At 35.1% G+C, this 15,016-nt stretch overlaps 1 protein-coding gene across 4 annotated transcripts; it reads left to right on the top strand.

Moving 5' to 3' along the window:
* Positions 1–2,228: 2,228 nt before the first annotated feature.
* On the top strand, positions 2,229–13,607 carry LOC142528976 (uncharacterized). Of its 4 annotated transcripts, none has more exons than XM_075634303.1 (7): positions 2,229–2,425; positions 2,815–3,016; positions 3,536–3,621; positions 3,716–3,862; positions 11,409–11,532; positions 12,098–12,384; positions 13,393–13,607. In XM_075634303.1, exons 2-7 carry the CDS (start codon positions 2,827–2,829, stop codon positions 13,483–13,485), a joined length of 927 nt encoding a protein of 308 aa, XP_075490418.1. In that variant the 5' UTR covers positions 2,229–2,425; positions 2,815–2,826; the 3' UTR covers positions 13,486–13,607. The 4 variants fall into 4 exon arrangements, with proteins under 4 accessions (XP_075490418.1, XP_075490417.1, XP_075490415.1 ...); XM_075634302.1 differs by having other exon boundaries at positions 2,229–2,644; XM_075634300.1 differs by having other exon boundaries at positions 2,229–2,644; positions 2,768–3,016.
* Positions 13,608–15,016: the final 1,409 nt, after the last annotated feature.

Genomic DNA, 15,016 nt, shown 5'->3' with positions numbered 1-15,016 from the left:
AGCATTTTAAAATATCATTTAGCATGTATTATAATTCTCCGGGACACTGCCAGATCTTTTGTACTACCCGGGACGTAAAATGACCATTTTACCCATGGACTCCAAAATTCTCGATTTTGACTTTTTCTTACTTTTATTGACTTGAACCTATCCCAAATCATTATATAAGCTTAAATTTGACTTCTAACATTTTTCTTAGATGTAAACTCGAGACTTTCGATTTAATTACTTAATAACTAAACCGTGAAACGTTTTAAATCCGAATTAATTTCAAGCTTAATATTTTCTTCCCAAACTTTAAACTTAAGCTTTTCTTACCTAATCTACCCCCGAGAGCCACGAACCATACCTCGTGAACCAAGGTTCGAGCCACATCCCTTGCTAGCCAAAACAGAGCCCTAAATCCAAATCCAAAGCCACGCGCACTATTCCATCGAGCCATCCTCGAGCCTTCTGGGATCAGCCTTGACAGACCAAGTCCCGACCATCCTAGACCACCCTGGAATTGCCCTGACCAGCCTAACCCGAAACCGCGCGAGTTCCCTTCTTCTTCCTACAATGCGCACGCGTCCCTTCTTCATCCTAGCCCTCGATTCTTGCCCCTCTACGAACCCCAAGCCTCCCAATGCCTAGCCATCCCTGAGCCACTCTCCCGGACCCTAACCGACCACCTGGACCAGCGCACCAGCCGCACGCTTCTTATGCGCGAGAACCCTAGGCTTGCGGCCCTCCTTCCTTCGAGCCCTGATGAGTCCGGTCGCCCTAGGACTCTTCCTAACCTCTGAACATAGACACGCACAGGCCCTGACCAAGCCTTGGCCGAGCCCTGGTGCGGTTCCTCCCTAGTCGATCCATGACCCCAAAGAACTCATGAAGAAACCCTAGATACGTCTAGCTAACCACACACAGCCCTCACGCTGCTGTCCAGCCATCATCTCGTGCCTAAACGACACTTTTTCTAGCCCTTTAACGTTTTATATTGGCAACGTACCCATTAGAAATCATAACACGACTCGTATACATATAGAAAACATCGCAACTTTGAAAAATATACGTCTAGCATTCAATAATTTGATCTAAATAATTTTTTCATACTTAAAAACATAAATCGTGCGTATTATGGATTGAATGGTGCAAAAAGAAGGTTTAGTAGCATGCCTTTGCGTTAAAAACGCTCGAATATTCGATCGTTGGCGTGAGTTATGAAGAAGAACGAATGAATGACGAAAAATCCTTGAACTTTCCTCTCCAATTTTTCGAAAATTTAGTGTGTGTGGTGTGCAAGGTTTCAGCTACTATGAGTCCCAAGAACTCTAGGTTTCTAATTAATTTTTTTTATTTTTAGGTGTTGCAAAGTTAGGGTTTTGGGCTTTCAAGTTTATGAGTAATTAGGCACAACAATCATTGTTAAATTAGGCTCATGAAGACATATTTAATGGTAAAATTTTTTTTACAATTTTTTTTTTCAAAAATAATAATTTTTGGGCCTTTCGTTTGACTAAAATCGGCTTCCCGAATAAAACCGAGATCGTCTCGTAAAAAAATTACGAATGATTTATATGAAAAATATTTTTGAGTTGCATGTAATATTTAAAAATAATTCATACTTTTATATTTTAGAAATTATGAGATATATTTTAAGAACTAGAAATCGTTGATGATTTCTTTATTGATGGCCAATTTTTTTTTATCAAATCTAACAATAAAAACAATTCATGGATTTTATATATGAGTTTAGAGATATCTTCCTATAGATAACCAAGAACACCAAATGCATAGAGTTGTATGTATTATAAAGAAAAATTTGTGTCTTATATCTACGTATAAAAAATTCGTGATACAGATAACAACAAAAATTAATAAATTTTTTTTACAAAATTTGCGGGATTCACAGTTACGATAAAAGTAATATTTTGACAAATCGAAACAACCTTTAAATTGGACATGATCGATTAATAATTTAATTTTTAAGAGTTAAATCAAAACAAATCTTTTATATATATCTTTCAAATTTTTTACAATCATCTGATAAACAATTCAAAATAATCATATTTTCATAACATAAAAATAAAAGTACAATATTTTGATAACAAAAAAACCTTTTTATTTTATTAAATTTTTCGAGAGCTTGTTTGGTGTTTATTTTCTAATTTTTTTGTTGCGTGATTAATTAATTTGGTCGTTTAAATTAGTATATTATCCCTCGTTGAATTCGTAAATTAACTAGATTCCTTCACGTGCAACTCACACGTCCCACAAAAGCCCCAAAACCAAGATTAGATGCCCTAATTTCATTTCTACGAATTTGTTCTTTGTAAAGTTTGGTTTCAGATTCTGAAATTTCAGTCAACCAAAAGATAGGAAACCGAGATATGAGAGAGAAGCAACAGCGATTTCCTTCTCAAGATGAAATTCTGCATCTTGAGTGAAGTTTTATATGAACAGAATAGTATTTTAAATATACAATCCGTTCAATTGAATTTGAACTTGATTAACTCGTATTTTGGAATTCTCTCCGTTGCATTAAATATAGTGAGGCAAGAAATACGTAAATTTAATTTTTTTTTTCTTGAAATTGTTGGTGGTTTAATCCCACAAGGGAAATGTACTTGTTCTGCTTCGTGGGTATCCATTTGAATTCCAGGTGTTTTCCCTTTCCGCAAAATCTGCATTTGTTGACGTTATTATTTGAATTTATTGTATACAAGAAAATAAATAAACCCACCCACCGCTTCGCTGACTTCATGCTGCAAAATCTCCATTTAAGGCATCTCGATCGCAGTTTTCCGAGCATTCTGAGTACTGATTTTGCAGAATAGCACAGAGATGGCTGGGAATTTGCAGGTGGAGATGTCACCAATGGCGATGGAAAACCCTAGGGATTCTGATCCCCTGCTCATGGACTCACATTCGTCTCCATTGTCTGCTGGTTCTGATTCTGGGATAAAAATAGACGACATCGAAGCTGGTTCCCTGCCTTGTTGCAGGATTTGCCTCGAATACGACACTGGACTTGGTTTGGCACTGATGATTTTTTTGCCTTTTTTTCTGCAATCTGAATTTTCTGCTCGACAGTCTCTCATTTGTTTTATTTTTTACCATCTTATTGTGATTTTGCTTTTTATATGGGTGACAAATCCGGGAAAAATACGGTAATGGATCTCAATTTATTACTTACTAGTATTTTACATGCCAAAAATCGAATTGATTCTGTTTTCTGTAGCTGTATTTTCTGTTACACGTCTTTTGGATGAACATTTGATGATCATGCATGTGGTATATGTTCCTATGGTTCACCCTCTTTCCACGCGCAAATTCCTTTTTGTTGGGTTTTGTGTTTCAACCTTTCTTTGATCTTTTTATTTTCCCAAGTTTCCACTTCAAATTTGTTCCAAATAGTGTTCTCAACAGCCTTTTCACTTCTTAGTTTAGTTTCTTGTGCATGTTTTACCTCTCAGCTATGTATTTGTGTTACATTTTTGGTGTGTGGTGTAGCATGTACTTTATTTATCTCTAATTGATCTTTCCTTTATAGATCGCAAATTGATATCTCCATGCATGTGCAAAGGCACTCAGCAGTTTGTGCATCGCTCTTGCCTTGATCACTGGAGATCTGTCAAGGTGAGAGGTCGCCTTCACATGTTGCATACATTGTGATATTATATACCAATGCCGTGACTGAAGTTTTGGAAAATAAACTTTGTATTTTATGTAGGAAGGCTTTGCCTTTTCACATTGCACCACTTGCAGAGCTCAGTTTCATATCCGAATCGACAAAGTGGAGGAAAACTCTTGGCGTAAAATGAAGTTCAGAGTTTTTGTGGCAAGGGATGTCTTCCTTGTCTTTTTGGCTGTGCAAACTGTAAGTTCAACTTAGAATTTATTGTCTTTTTATCCAAGAACTTGTCTCGTATCCTTATGTATAGTCTATAGACATCCTATCTCGCTTCGATTTTTTTTTTGAGCAATCTCGCTTCTATTGTTGAGAAACAATAAAGGGGTGAAGGTCCATGTCTGAGAGCACATGATTTTGTAGAAATAACAAATGTGGAAAGATCCACTTGTTTCAACCATTAACTTTTCATCAAAAAATAATCTTGTTAAACTATATCATTTATTCTAAAAGAATATATTTTAAATAATTTAAAAAATGTATTTAAATCAATATGTGAAAATAAAAAATCAGAAATCATGAAAGTAAAGAAAAAATTTAAATTAATTTGTGTAAACATAAAATCAGAAATCCTGAAGTTTTAAATAAAAAACCTAAATTCAATTATTATTATTTTAGTGATGTATGATATTATAAATATTCAAAATTTTTTTTATCTTTCAAAATTGTTTCCGGTATTTGTCCCTAATAGTACTTGTTTATACTTTTATATAAAAACTTGTTAACTCTTAGGGGTTTAAAAAAAATCATTGCTCCCAAATAAGCCCAATATCAAATTCTTTTTAATTGGTGGGCAAACAGTTGCTTGTGAAGTGTGATTTTTGTGCTTCTCATAAGAATATTCATGTTTTGCTAATCCACCTACAAGCACTGCAAAGTAGCAGCCCTTGGTTATCTGTCATGTCCAACCTTTGGATTATTTTGTGATGCGGGCTAACTTGGTCAAGAAGGGGTACAAACCGAATCGAACCGAATATTAATAAAAATTTAAGGTCCAAATTAAGTATATTCGAGTTCGATTCAAAGCTCGAAATTTTTTCTGGACTCAAGTTCGACTCAAAATATTTGAACCTATCCGCGAGTTATTGGAACTACTGCTCGAACATTGAGGTTCAAGCAATAAATAGAGTACTCTTGTTTGTTATCACTTTTCATCTTCGATTTGTGGTAACATTTTTCCACTCATTTCGATTGGTGAAGTGTTCTTGTTTGCGAAGATCTTACATTATTCTATGAAGTGCCTTTGCCATTTGTAAATTTCTCCAATTTTGGAAATGATATTTTGTGAGATTTTTTAATCAATTAGATCAAATTTTGTACATGCACTTTATGCATGATCATGCAAATACATGTGGGGAAACTATATCTCCCAAAGAGGTCAGGGAAATAGTGCATTCATTCTGCCGAACACATGATCTTAAGTTCTACAAAAAACGAATCTATACTAATTGGTAGTGCCACCGAAAACCATCATATTCCTTGTTGTGCAAATGCATTAGATTGTATAAGACATCGGAAAATCCTTGCCTTGTTAATACGAGAGGCTCCCTTGAAAGCCTTCTTAAACCACAAGAGGATGCTCGTAAAGGTGGCCATGGAGAATGAGATATGAAGCCAGTGCCTAGCTCTATCCCATGATGTTCCGCGAAAGTGCATTGGAAGAATAGATGACCCAAATATTCCTCAGCCGCGTGACATAAGGCACACGACCTATCCCTAACAAATGGTAATCTATGTCGAGTAGTAATTTGCGACGAGCTCCAAGCCAGGAAATAAAGGAAAGCTTCGGTAACATATAGGATTTCCTGGAGGCCCTTGGAGCCAAAGAAACAATAAGCTCGCTTCAGTCCCAAAGAAAGAGAAAAAAACCAAGAGGCTAAAATATGCGAGGCATGCTGGCTGGATCCTTCGAAGTGTATCACTTTCTTCTCATATGGACAAAGCTTCTTGATCAATGAGAATCATATGGACATAAGCTTCTTGATCAATGGGAAGTCGATAATCCTCACTGATCAAGTCTTCCCATCATTCAATTTTATGGCAATTACTGAAATCCAAGATTTATGATCTCTTCTACGAAAGGGTGATAGGATCTCTTACCCTCAAGGTTTTTTCACATGTGTATTCGAAGTCGGCAATAACTTGGGGAATATAATACAAAGGCACGTGATTAATGCATGCATTCATTATCTATATCTCACTAAATTCACACGAGTGTCTATGTTTCCCTATAAGAAATCGCAAGTAATATGCCTTTTAGTATTTTATCAAGTTTTTTAAATCCTCCGAAGGAACTATACTGTGGTTGAGCCAATAAATAGAGTGCTCTTGTTTGTTAACATCTTCGGTTTGTGGAAACTTTTTTTACTCGTCGAAATTGGTGAAGTGTGGTTCTATGCGAAGATCTTAATTTCCTTCTTAAATCATCTGAGGATGCTCTCAAGAGTGGCCATGGAAAATGACATATGAAGCCAGTACATAACTCTCTCCCATAACGTTCCGAGAAAGTGCATCTGAAGAACAGACGATCCAAAGATTCCTCAGCCGAGTGGCAGAAGGCGCACGACCTATCCATATGGAATGGTAATCTATCTAGAGTAAGTCATTTTCCATCAGCTCCAAGCCAGAGAATGAAGGAACGCTCCCTGTAGCATATAGGATTTCGAGAATGAGGCCCTTGGTACTCTGGAGAGAGAGCCTCCGAAGAAACAAAAATCTCAGCTTTATTCCCAAAGCATGAGGAAAAAAAGAGGCTACAATATGCGAGGCGTGTTGGCAGGATCCTGCGATGAAGTGAAAGTTCTAAGCTAGCTCTTCGACTGATGTGGATCACTTTTTCTCAGATGGACAAAACCTTCTTGATCAATGAGAAGTCGATTGTCCTCACCGATCAAGTCTTCCCACCATTCATTTTTATGGCAATAACTGAAATCCAAGCTTCATAATCTCCAAGTCTTCACTTTCACACCATTCAATTTATGGCAATAATTGAAATCTGAGCTTTGTAGACTGTAGTCTCCTATGCAAAAAGGTGATAGGATCTCTTACCCCAAAAGATTTTTTTCACATGCGTGTTCGAAGTCGGAAATAACTTGGGGAATATAATACAAAGTTTTATGATTAATGCATGAAGTAATTATCTATATCTCATTAACTTCACAAAATGTCAAATGTTTCTTGCTAAGAAATTACGAATATCTTGTAATTAATATATAATTAGTATCTTAGCATGATTTTAAAATCTTCCGAAAGAACTATATTGTGGTTGAGCCAGATGGCACCAACTTTGCCACCATAAAAAATATAAGACTCGGACTTACACATAATCCTCTCAATGTCATCTTACTCTAAACTAATATGAAGTGTGGGGTAAAATATAAATAGTTACAAAAGAAAAGCATGAGTATGGCATAGGCTTAGGAGCCTCCTTGGCCTTTTGGAAACCCTAGTAATTCTAACAAATATATATCAATTAATGTATGTTCTAATTATCTATATTTGATTGAAATTACCAAAATGCAATTTTGAAACTTTTTAAGCAGTGTTGTAAATGGTGTTAGGCGGTGGCGGGGCGGTTAGTGACCGCATACCATCTCGGGCGCCATGCAGTGCCTAGGCGGTTGAATTTTTTTTACTATTTTTATACATAATATTATATAAATCGTGCAGTGCAATTACAAATAGTCATAATTCTTTATGTAATATATATAATTAAATGATGTTTATGCGTAAATAAGTTTCATACAATATAATTTATATATGGTACAAATAAATATATAAATGCAACTAATTGGACAATAATCAATAAAGATTCATACAATACAATACAATTTATTAGAAATATACAAAAGCTAACCAACTGAAGGAGGCAGGGTTGTGGGTGATTGGGCTGGTGAGACTGTTATATTTTGGAAGAAAAATTGTATAAATGTATTAATAATTAGGTTTTTTTTTTAATTTTGTTGACTTTGACCTCTTTGCCGATCCACCAGTGCTCATCTTCTACTACCTAAGGCAAAGGCGGTCTAGTCGACGGCCACGTCCTACCTAAAGCCGCCATTTAGAACATTGCTTTCGCGATAAATGGTTTAGTTTATCACATAAGCATGTGAGAAATCATGTAAAATGTGTGCAACTAAAACATGTGCTTAGTATATCATTTTTTCTAAATCATTTGAGAATGAGTTGAAGCACATGGAGAAAAAATTGACAATGCCAACTACTCAACCAATTACTCCTTAATCAAAACTTACAAGAATTACAGGTACCCAAAATGTCGTCATACATTAATTTGTAATCCAAAAGACATCTATCGATTAATATATTTACTAATGATCTATCATTCATTAAAGCAATATTTTAATTGTTGTGAGATATATTCAATATTTTAGTTTATAGAAAAGTATGTAATTCATCCGATTAGGAAAGTATGCAAATTTTCGTAACCATTACATAACTTGATATATCATTTTTTTTACACCCAAAACGATTGGGTTTCAGATTGATGATGCCAAAATCTCCACTAGGAGAAAAAAACTAAGAAACGTTTGAGAATTAGATTATTCGGTGAGGTTCATGAGTTAGCGTATGAGTCATAGTAACCTAATTAACATCTCTAGAATCATGGGGCTAAAACACCGTAGATATAAAAGGTTAAACAGAATGACATGAACTAATGCTAGCCGAAGCTTGTGCTATGTGTTTGGTCTTCATCCCAGTCAGCGATGACGGGAGCCACATATCACATTGCACATGCTCTATCTGGTTGTCATAAGAGCCAACAATCATTTGATATAAACGAAATTATCCAAAATATGGAGGAAAAACTTACTCCCAAAAGATCGTGGGTAACGTGAAGATTGAGAAAATCCTATTTGACATTTTTTTTAAAATAAATAATAAACCATGATTAATATAACAAAAACAAAAATAGGAGAGGAACCAGGCCAAATCATCGTCAAAAATATGACTACCCAAATCCATAACGAGTATGTAAGTCGGTAAGTATGGCAAGCAAGTCCTATCTAATTTTATACAACTCAAAAATATGCTTAGAAATATTTTTTACGTAGAAATATTTTTTACGTAAAATATATTAAACAATTTGTTTAAATTTGCTTCCCAGCTTGATTTACTTTTCATTAAATATGCATGATAAAAAACAAGGATGAGAATCAAAGTATTGAAAGAAAGGATTCCCCACCACAAGGCTGTAAGCTCTGCTTTAATATTAGTACCATTCCCTAATGCAAGGTCACCTGGATTTCCTTTAGCGCTACCATCAGCATTTAATTTAAAGATATGGACGTGTGGCTTGAGCTGATGGACTATGTGAGTTTTAAACATACCTGGAGAGAAACCTGAAAAACCGAAATATGTAGCAGCTTCAATGAACCCATGCCAATGAGTAGATCTAATGAGACAACTAGCGTAAGGTAGTTGAATAAAAGGATGAGATTTGATAAAGAACTCGTTCAAATGTAACCTTAATTTGTTTATGCTTTAAAATTTATTTTGAATACAATTATAAATTGTCCTTTGGACCTGTGATTTAACTGTCTTATTAGCCGCTAGTCCATGTCTAGAACTTGTCCTCCTACAATAATGGCCCTTCAGCTTGAGATTATGTCTCATCCATAACTCCCAGCCCACTAAAATTTTGGAGATTATTTTTTATAGAGTATAGACTAGTGATGAGGCTACTCAGCCCAAATCTTTAGTGTTGCATGAACCGAACTTCTCGGGTTTAAGATTTATAAAAGTCTCATTCATGTTACTATGGATGATTCCATTGTACTGAAACTCATCCATGCTTCAATTTGATGTCCCTTCATGTAATGGTGACATTTTTTAGAAATTTAAGAGAGATTCAAACACAACCCGGTGCTGAATTCCTATCATAGTGGAACATGGTATCGTTTATGTCATCTATGCTAAACAAATTTTCAACTCTTCTATATGCATAGTGGAAGTGAGGACCAATATAGCCGCATCTCTCTTCTGATAAGCAGTGGTTTTTATAAGTTTCCCCTATGCATCGACTATACCCCTATGTCATTTTCGACTGTTCCAAAACTCCAATTTTTATACCACATTTGTGGCTTTTCTAGCATTTACGAGCTTACGGGATAGTTTCATGTGCGCATACCCCTGCTTTACGAAGTTGAATATGGAATTCGTTGTTATGTCTCCGTGTTCATTAAATTACAACTCTTTCCATTGCCTTTTCAATTGCTATCTTTCTAATTCATATTCTTCATTCCAATTTGCACATCCTTTCATGCTACATCTTCCATATATTGTTCCTTTTCTTAATTATGATAACACCGTGTGTGTGTGTCTTGCATGTGATATGCCATAAAGGCTTGGGATATGATTTAAGCTCACCTTCGGTGTAGTTATTTAGATCTAACCTGAAATTCAGTTTAATAACCATTCATAATATTTGTAAATTAATGAATATTTGCTTTATCATTGTTCGATGGTTATAAAGTATGTATTGTTCCTATATTTTAGATTATCATGACTTACTACACCTTGATTCAGTATGGTGCATTTTTTAATTTGTGCATATCTCCATGTCAATGGTATGTCGTAATATGTTTTCAAAACAAAACTGCACACTTTTTGATGATGTCAATTCTCTACAATTAACTCGGTTAGAGAAAAGATCGGAACAATAGTTTACCCACTGAATCAGTGTTTGAAAATCATAGAAATGTCTGTATTAGGGCAGAGTCGAGTAAGGGTTATTTATCCCACCGCATTAGGGTAAGACCATTGAGCATTCCGAATATATATGCCAACTAGTTAGATTTAAAGTTATCAGTGTAAACTTCACGTTCCAGAATTTTCAGAGTTTTGTAAATTTAGGGTCGTGCTTTGAAAACCATGACCTTACTTGTCCCAAAGTTCTACAAATCCATTTTACAAACAGCGGAAACCAGAAGTCCACTTACCAATAGCGGCTAAGGTGTCCTCGAATTCGATGTCTTAGCCGAAAACCACTTATGTCAGTCGAAAATGGGCCAGAACTTAAGTGTTGTGCTGAGAGTATTTTGTAAAGCATTTTGAGTTGTAAACTTCAAATTGTGACCTTGAGGGGAATAATTTATAGGTGCTGAAGTCACAGATAATAAACTCGGCTTTAAACCTACATTAGCTGGCATTATTTGTTTTTTGTGCGAGGACATTAAAATCTTATAATGATGTTGTACTAAAGCAGGTGATAAACTCCACATTAAACCTACATATAGAAGTTCAAAGGTTTCACAATTAGAGCATAACCCATCGCTCTTTTTGACCACCCACTCCCCAAAACCACTTCTCTCTATTGGATAATTTTGTTGTGAGCTATAGATGGTATGATAAATTTCATGCCAATTTTGTTTGATTCAAGCGATTTTTCTCAGAAATCAATTACAATGAATTTGTTATTTCCATTGAAGAACTTAATGTTAATGAATTTTAAACGAACAGTTGAAACCCTTGTTATCCCTGAGCTGGGTGACGATATTCATTCCTTAATTTTTCTGATATTCTATCATGCATGATCTTTTGGAAAGTAGTTTTCCATTACTGTCCAATTATAGTTGCATACCTTTGTAGTCGAATGCAAGATTTAAAACTCTTCCGTTTTTTATTACGAGTTGGACTGTGGTCATAATGACAGCTGCAAAACCAGAAATTTGGTGGAAGTAAAAGCTCGTGATTATTACTTTTGTCTCGTTCCCAGGTGATCGGAGGGATAGGTGCTTTTGCATATGTCATGGACAAAGATGGAACTTTTAGGAATTCGTTTAACGACGATTGGGATCGCATACTTTCAAGGCATCCTATTCCTTTTTACTATTGTGTAGGTAAATATCTATTCCTATGGATTTATCAGCACTGGACAAGATTGCTGACCCATGAAATAATTACATTTATTGAGCTAAGTTGTCCAGTGTGTCATTTTTGTACTCGAAAATGTGTGTGCCATTATTTTGAACCAGCAGTGCAAACTAATTTTTTGGTTCATTTGTGCTATTGTAAATAATTTTACTCGTGGAAATGATTTTGTTTTAAAAAATCATTGAACTAGTTGACAGATGGTTTTGTGTTTCTCTAAACCTTGACACGCAATCATATAGAATTCATTATGTAAAAAAACATGTCTAGTAAGAAAATTATTCTAAATTAACACTGTTTTTCTAGTTTAACATGAGATGATTATTAAAGGAACGCGTGTTATTTCTCTTGGTCACTGACACTCATCATCATTTTTCTAGACTTTGCTTAATAAGTTTGTTGTATGTTGATAACCTTTTATTAGAGTTCAAACTTTTCTTTCAATATTTAATAAAATGCAGATGGCTGGCTATTTTTTGTCTGAACAAAAGTGCGATAATATTAATGAAGTTTATGGTGTAAACATGCAATCAGGGTTTCTGAGTTTCCTTGTGCTGCTTGGACTTCTTGGCCTCATACTGCACTGTTCCACCTTAAATTGCAATGATCCACGGGTGGCTGGCTGTCAGAACTGTTGTTATGGCTGGGGCATGTTGGATTTTTTCCCGGTATCGTTGGAATCTTGGATTGGTCTGCTTCTCATTTTTGTTATTATCTTTACCATCGTTGGTATAGCCTATTGCTTCCTTGCTGCTACCTTGGCAATTCAGAGGATCGGGCAAAGGCACTACCACATCCTCGCCAAGAGAGAACTGACACAGGTATGATATATTTAATGTATCTTTATAGATATGTTGATGAAGTCCAACTTTTTTGTTTTATGTGATTGGCCAGTATTGAATTATGGGCTGGGTTTAAGCAGTAGCTTTTAAATTTGTTGAGCTACACAAATGAAGGTGTAAAATTTGTTAACCTAAAACTTTTGTAAATGTTGTACCCCTTCAAGAGTAATTTGTTCATGGAAACCTAGTATTATAGCAGAATCCTTGTCAAGATCTTTTGTGCATCGAGATCCTTCCCTCTCAATCACATCTGAGCCGTTATCAACAACGTATTGTTCTTGATACATGCAATTGAAGTAAGCATGCCTTTGAATCTGATGCTTCGATGCTAAGAGTTTAATGTGGTATTGCTAAATATTCACCTAGAAGTGATCCTATTTGTCTGGCTGTTTGTATGCCATGGCGAAGACATTTTAAGGGGCTAGTAATGGCAGTCGTCCATCTCAAATGCAAGAGCTCTCAACATCATGTTTCATTTTTCTAAAATTGTATGTTTGGCTCCAATTTTGATACACTAAGCCACCTCCATCATTGAATATTTGAGTGTCCTGTTCAGTTCGTCATCATCTGTATCTTCCCCCTACTCAATTCTTTATTCTCGGTAAAGTATGACTGCACCTTTGCAATTGGCGGTTTCCTGATTTACATGGTTTTTCATTAACCAAGTGCTCACCATCTGCATCGGATCTAATAGTAACAGTCAGAGGTCAAACTCTGCCAATGGAGGGAGAGAATGGCCAACAGGAGCAGTTTCTTGTCATCTGTAGGAATTTTTCCTATCGACGCATGTAGGTTTTATGTAGTGTACACAAAATATAATCCCGTGTTATACGAAAAATAATAACAAATTTTTGGTTTTCACCTCCCTTGTATGTTCCTGGTTCTGCCAGTGCAATGCATCTTTCTTACCATTTTGCTTAATGGGTGGTGCGAGGAATCACTTTCTGAAAAATTTGCTGGTTAAGGTACATTTTCTGAGTATTGCAGGAGTACGTAGTGGAGGATCTTGGGGGCTGTTATACCCCTCCGATTCTGGATCCAGAACACGAAGAACGTCTGCGAACACTTAAATTACTGTAAGAAAACCATAGTGAACCTTCAGACAGTCAGTCGTTCTCAAACCTGTATGTTATATATCGAGTCATGTCTACTTGTACTTCGAAGTTGCACCAAGAAGTTTAGTTAAAACTTTTGAAGTATTCTATTTTGGTTCTACGCACCTCAAGTGAACCTTGAGGTACTCCTACCATGCACTTGTTTGCTTCTTTTGCAATTTTATATAATTAATTTGACCGAAGCATTTAATTTGAAGGACTAATTGATATATTTTCCGGGTAAAAATTATATCTTGAGAAATATTTAACATGAACTTTGCAATGAGTATGAGAGTATATTTTTTATGTCTAAATTTAGATATTGATTGGTGATTTATACTTTCTGTCATAGAAAAGTACTGGTGATGTAATAAATTTATAAAAATTGTGAAATACGACGATCGATCGATCATTGGTTGCAAAAAGTAAACATAAGTACTAATTTTTTGGTAATTGTATACTGGAGGTTAATTTGGAATGTAATATAACGATTTATTTTATCTATCTATACACCTTTATACTATATATATATATATATATATATATATATATATATATATATATATTGAGAAATTGATGGTGGGAGACACTGCATGCATGAGATGAGATGGAAAATCTTTGCTCCCTCCAAATATAACCCTTCCTTCCCAAATAAAACCCTCCACAATTTCCTATCTCATATTTATTGAGCAATATCACAAACTCTATGAGAATGGATCTTTTCATTTTAAAATCTTTTTCATTCTAAAATACCTCTTTTCACCATATCATAAAATCTATCGGTATCAATATTTTTTTTTAAAAAAAAAAAACCCAGAAAAAAATATGGAAGAGAGCTTCTCCGCCGCCCTTTATTCCATTCCAGATCATCCCCATTATGAGCGCCCACTCGAGTCGGAATTCAGTGCTCTCAATCCCTCCGAAACTCCACTTCCGGTGGCCTTCATGGGACGCCACCAGATTACGGTCATGCTTTTTATATCGATGGAGATCCTGTTAATGTTAACAACCAGTTTGAGTTAGCAGCAACTGGTCGACAATTCTATTTATATTTTATATTATATATTAAATAAGGAATGTCATAATCTCTAATCCACAATTTTCTCGAATCTTGTTGGCAACTTGTTATTTTGATGAATGTGTATAAAAAACGTTTATAATGTTTAAATGGTTTCATGGTTTGTGTGTCCAACCGGATTGAATCCGTCCAGATTTGGAGCGAGACAAGTGTCGGGTCCAATTTTTTTTACGAGGTGCATTACAATGTTTTTATAATTTGACTTGTGATCGAACCGGTCTATCTTATAATAGTGTTTCAATCGGTCGAACCGGTAACGAACGGTCTCACCGGAACATTTGTTATATCATATAAAATAATAAAATAATATATTCTAAATTCTAATCATTGCATATAAATAATAAAAAAAATTTATAATATTTAAAAAATCAAATAGGATCTAATACTCCTAAAATAATATTTTTTAAAAAATTTAAGATCCAAATAATCATATTAAAAT

Source organism: Primulina tabacum, chromosome 16 (assembly GCF_025594145.1).
Source record: "Primulina tabacum isolate GXHZ01 chromosome 16, ASM2559414v2, whole genome shotgun sequence".
Classification (NCBI taxonomy): domain Eukaryota; kingdom Viridiplantae; phylum Streptophyta; class Magnoliopsida; order Lamiales; family Gesneriaceae; genus Primulina; species Primulina tabacum.
The sequence above is the reverse complement of the archived record's forward strand: the minus strand, read 5'-3'. Positions and strand labels throughout refer to the sequence as shown.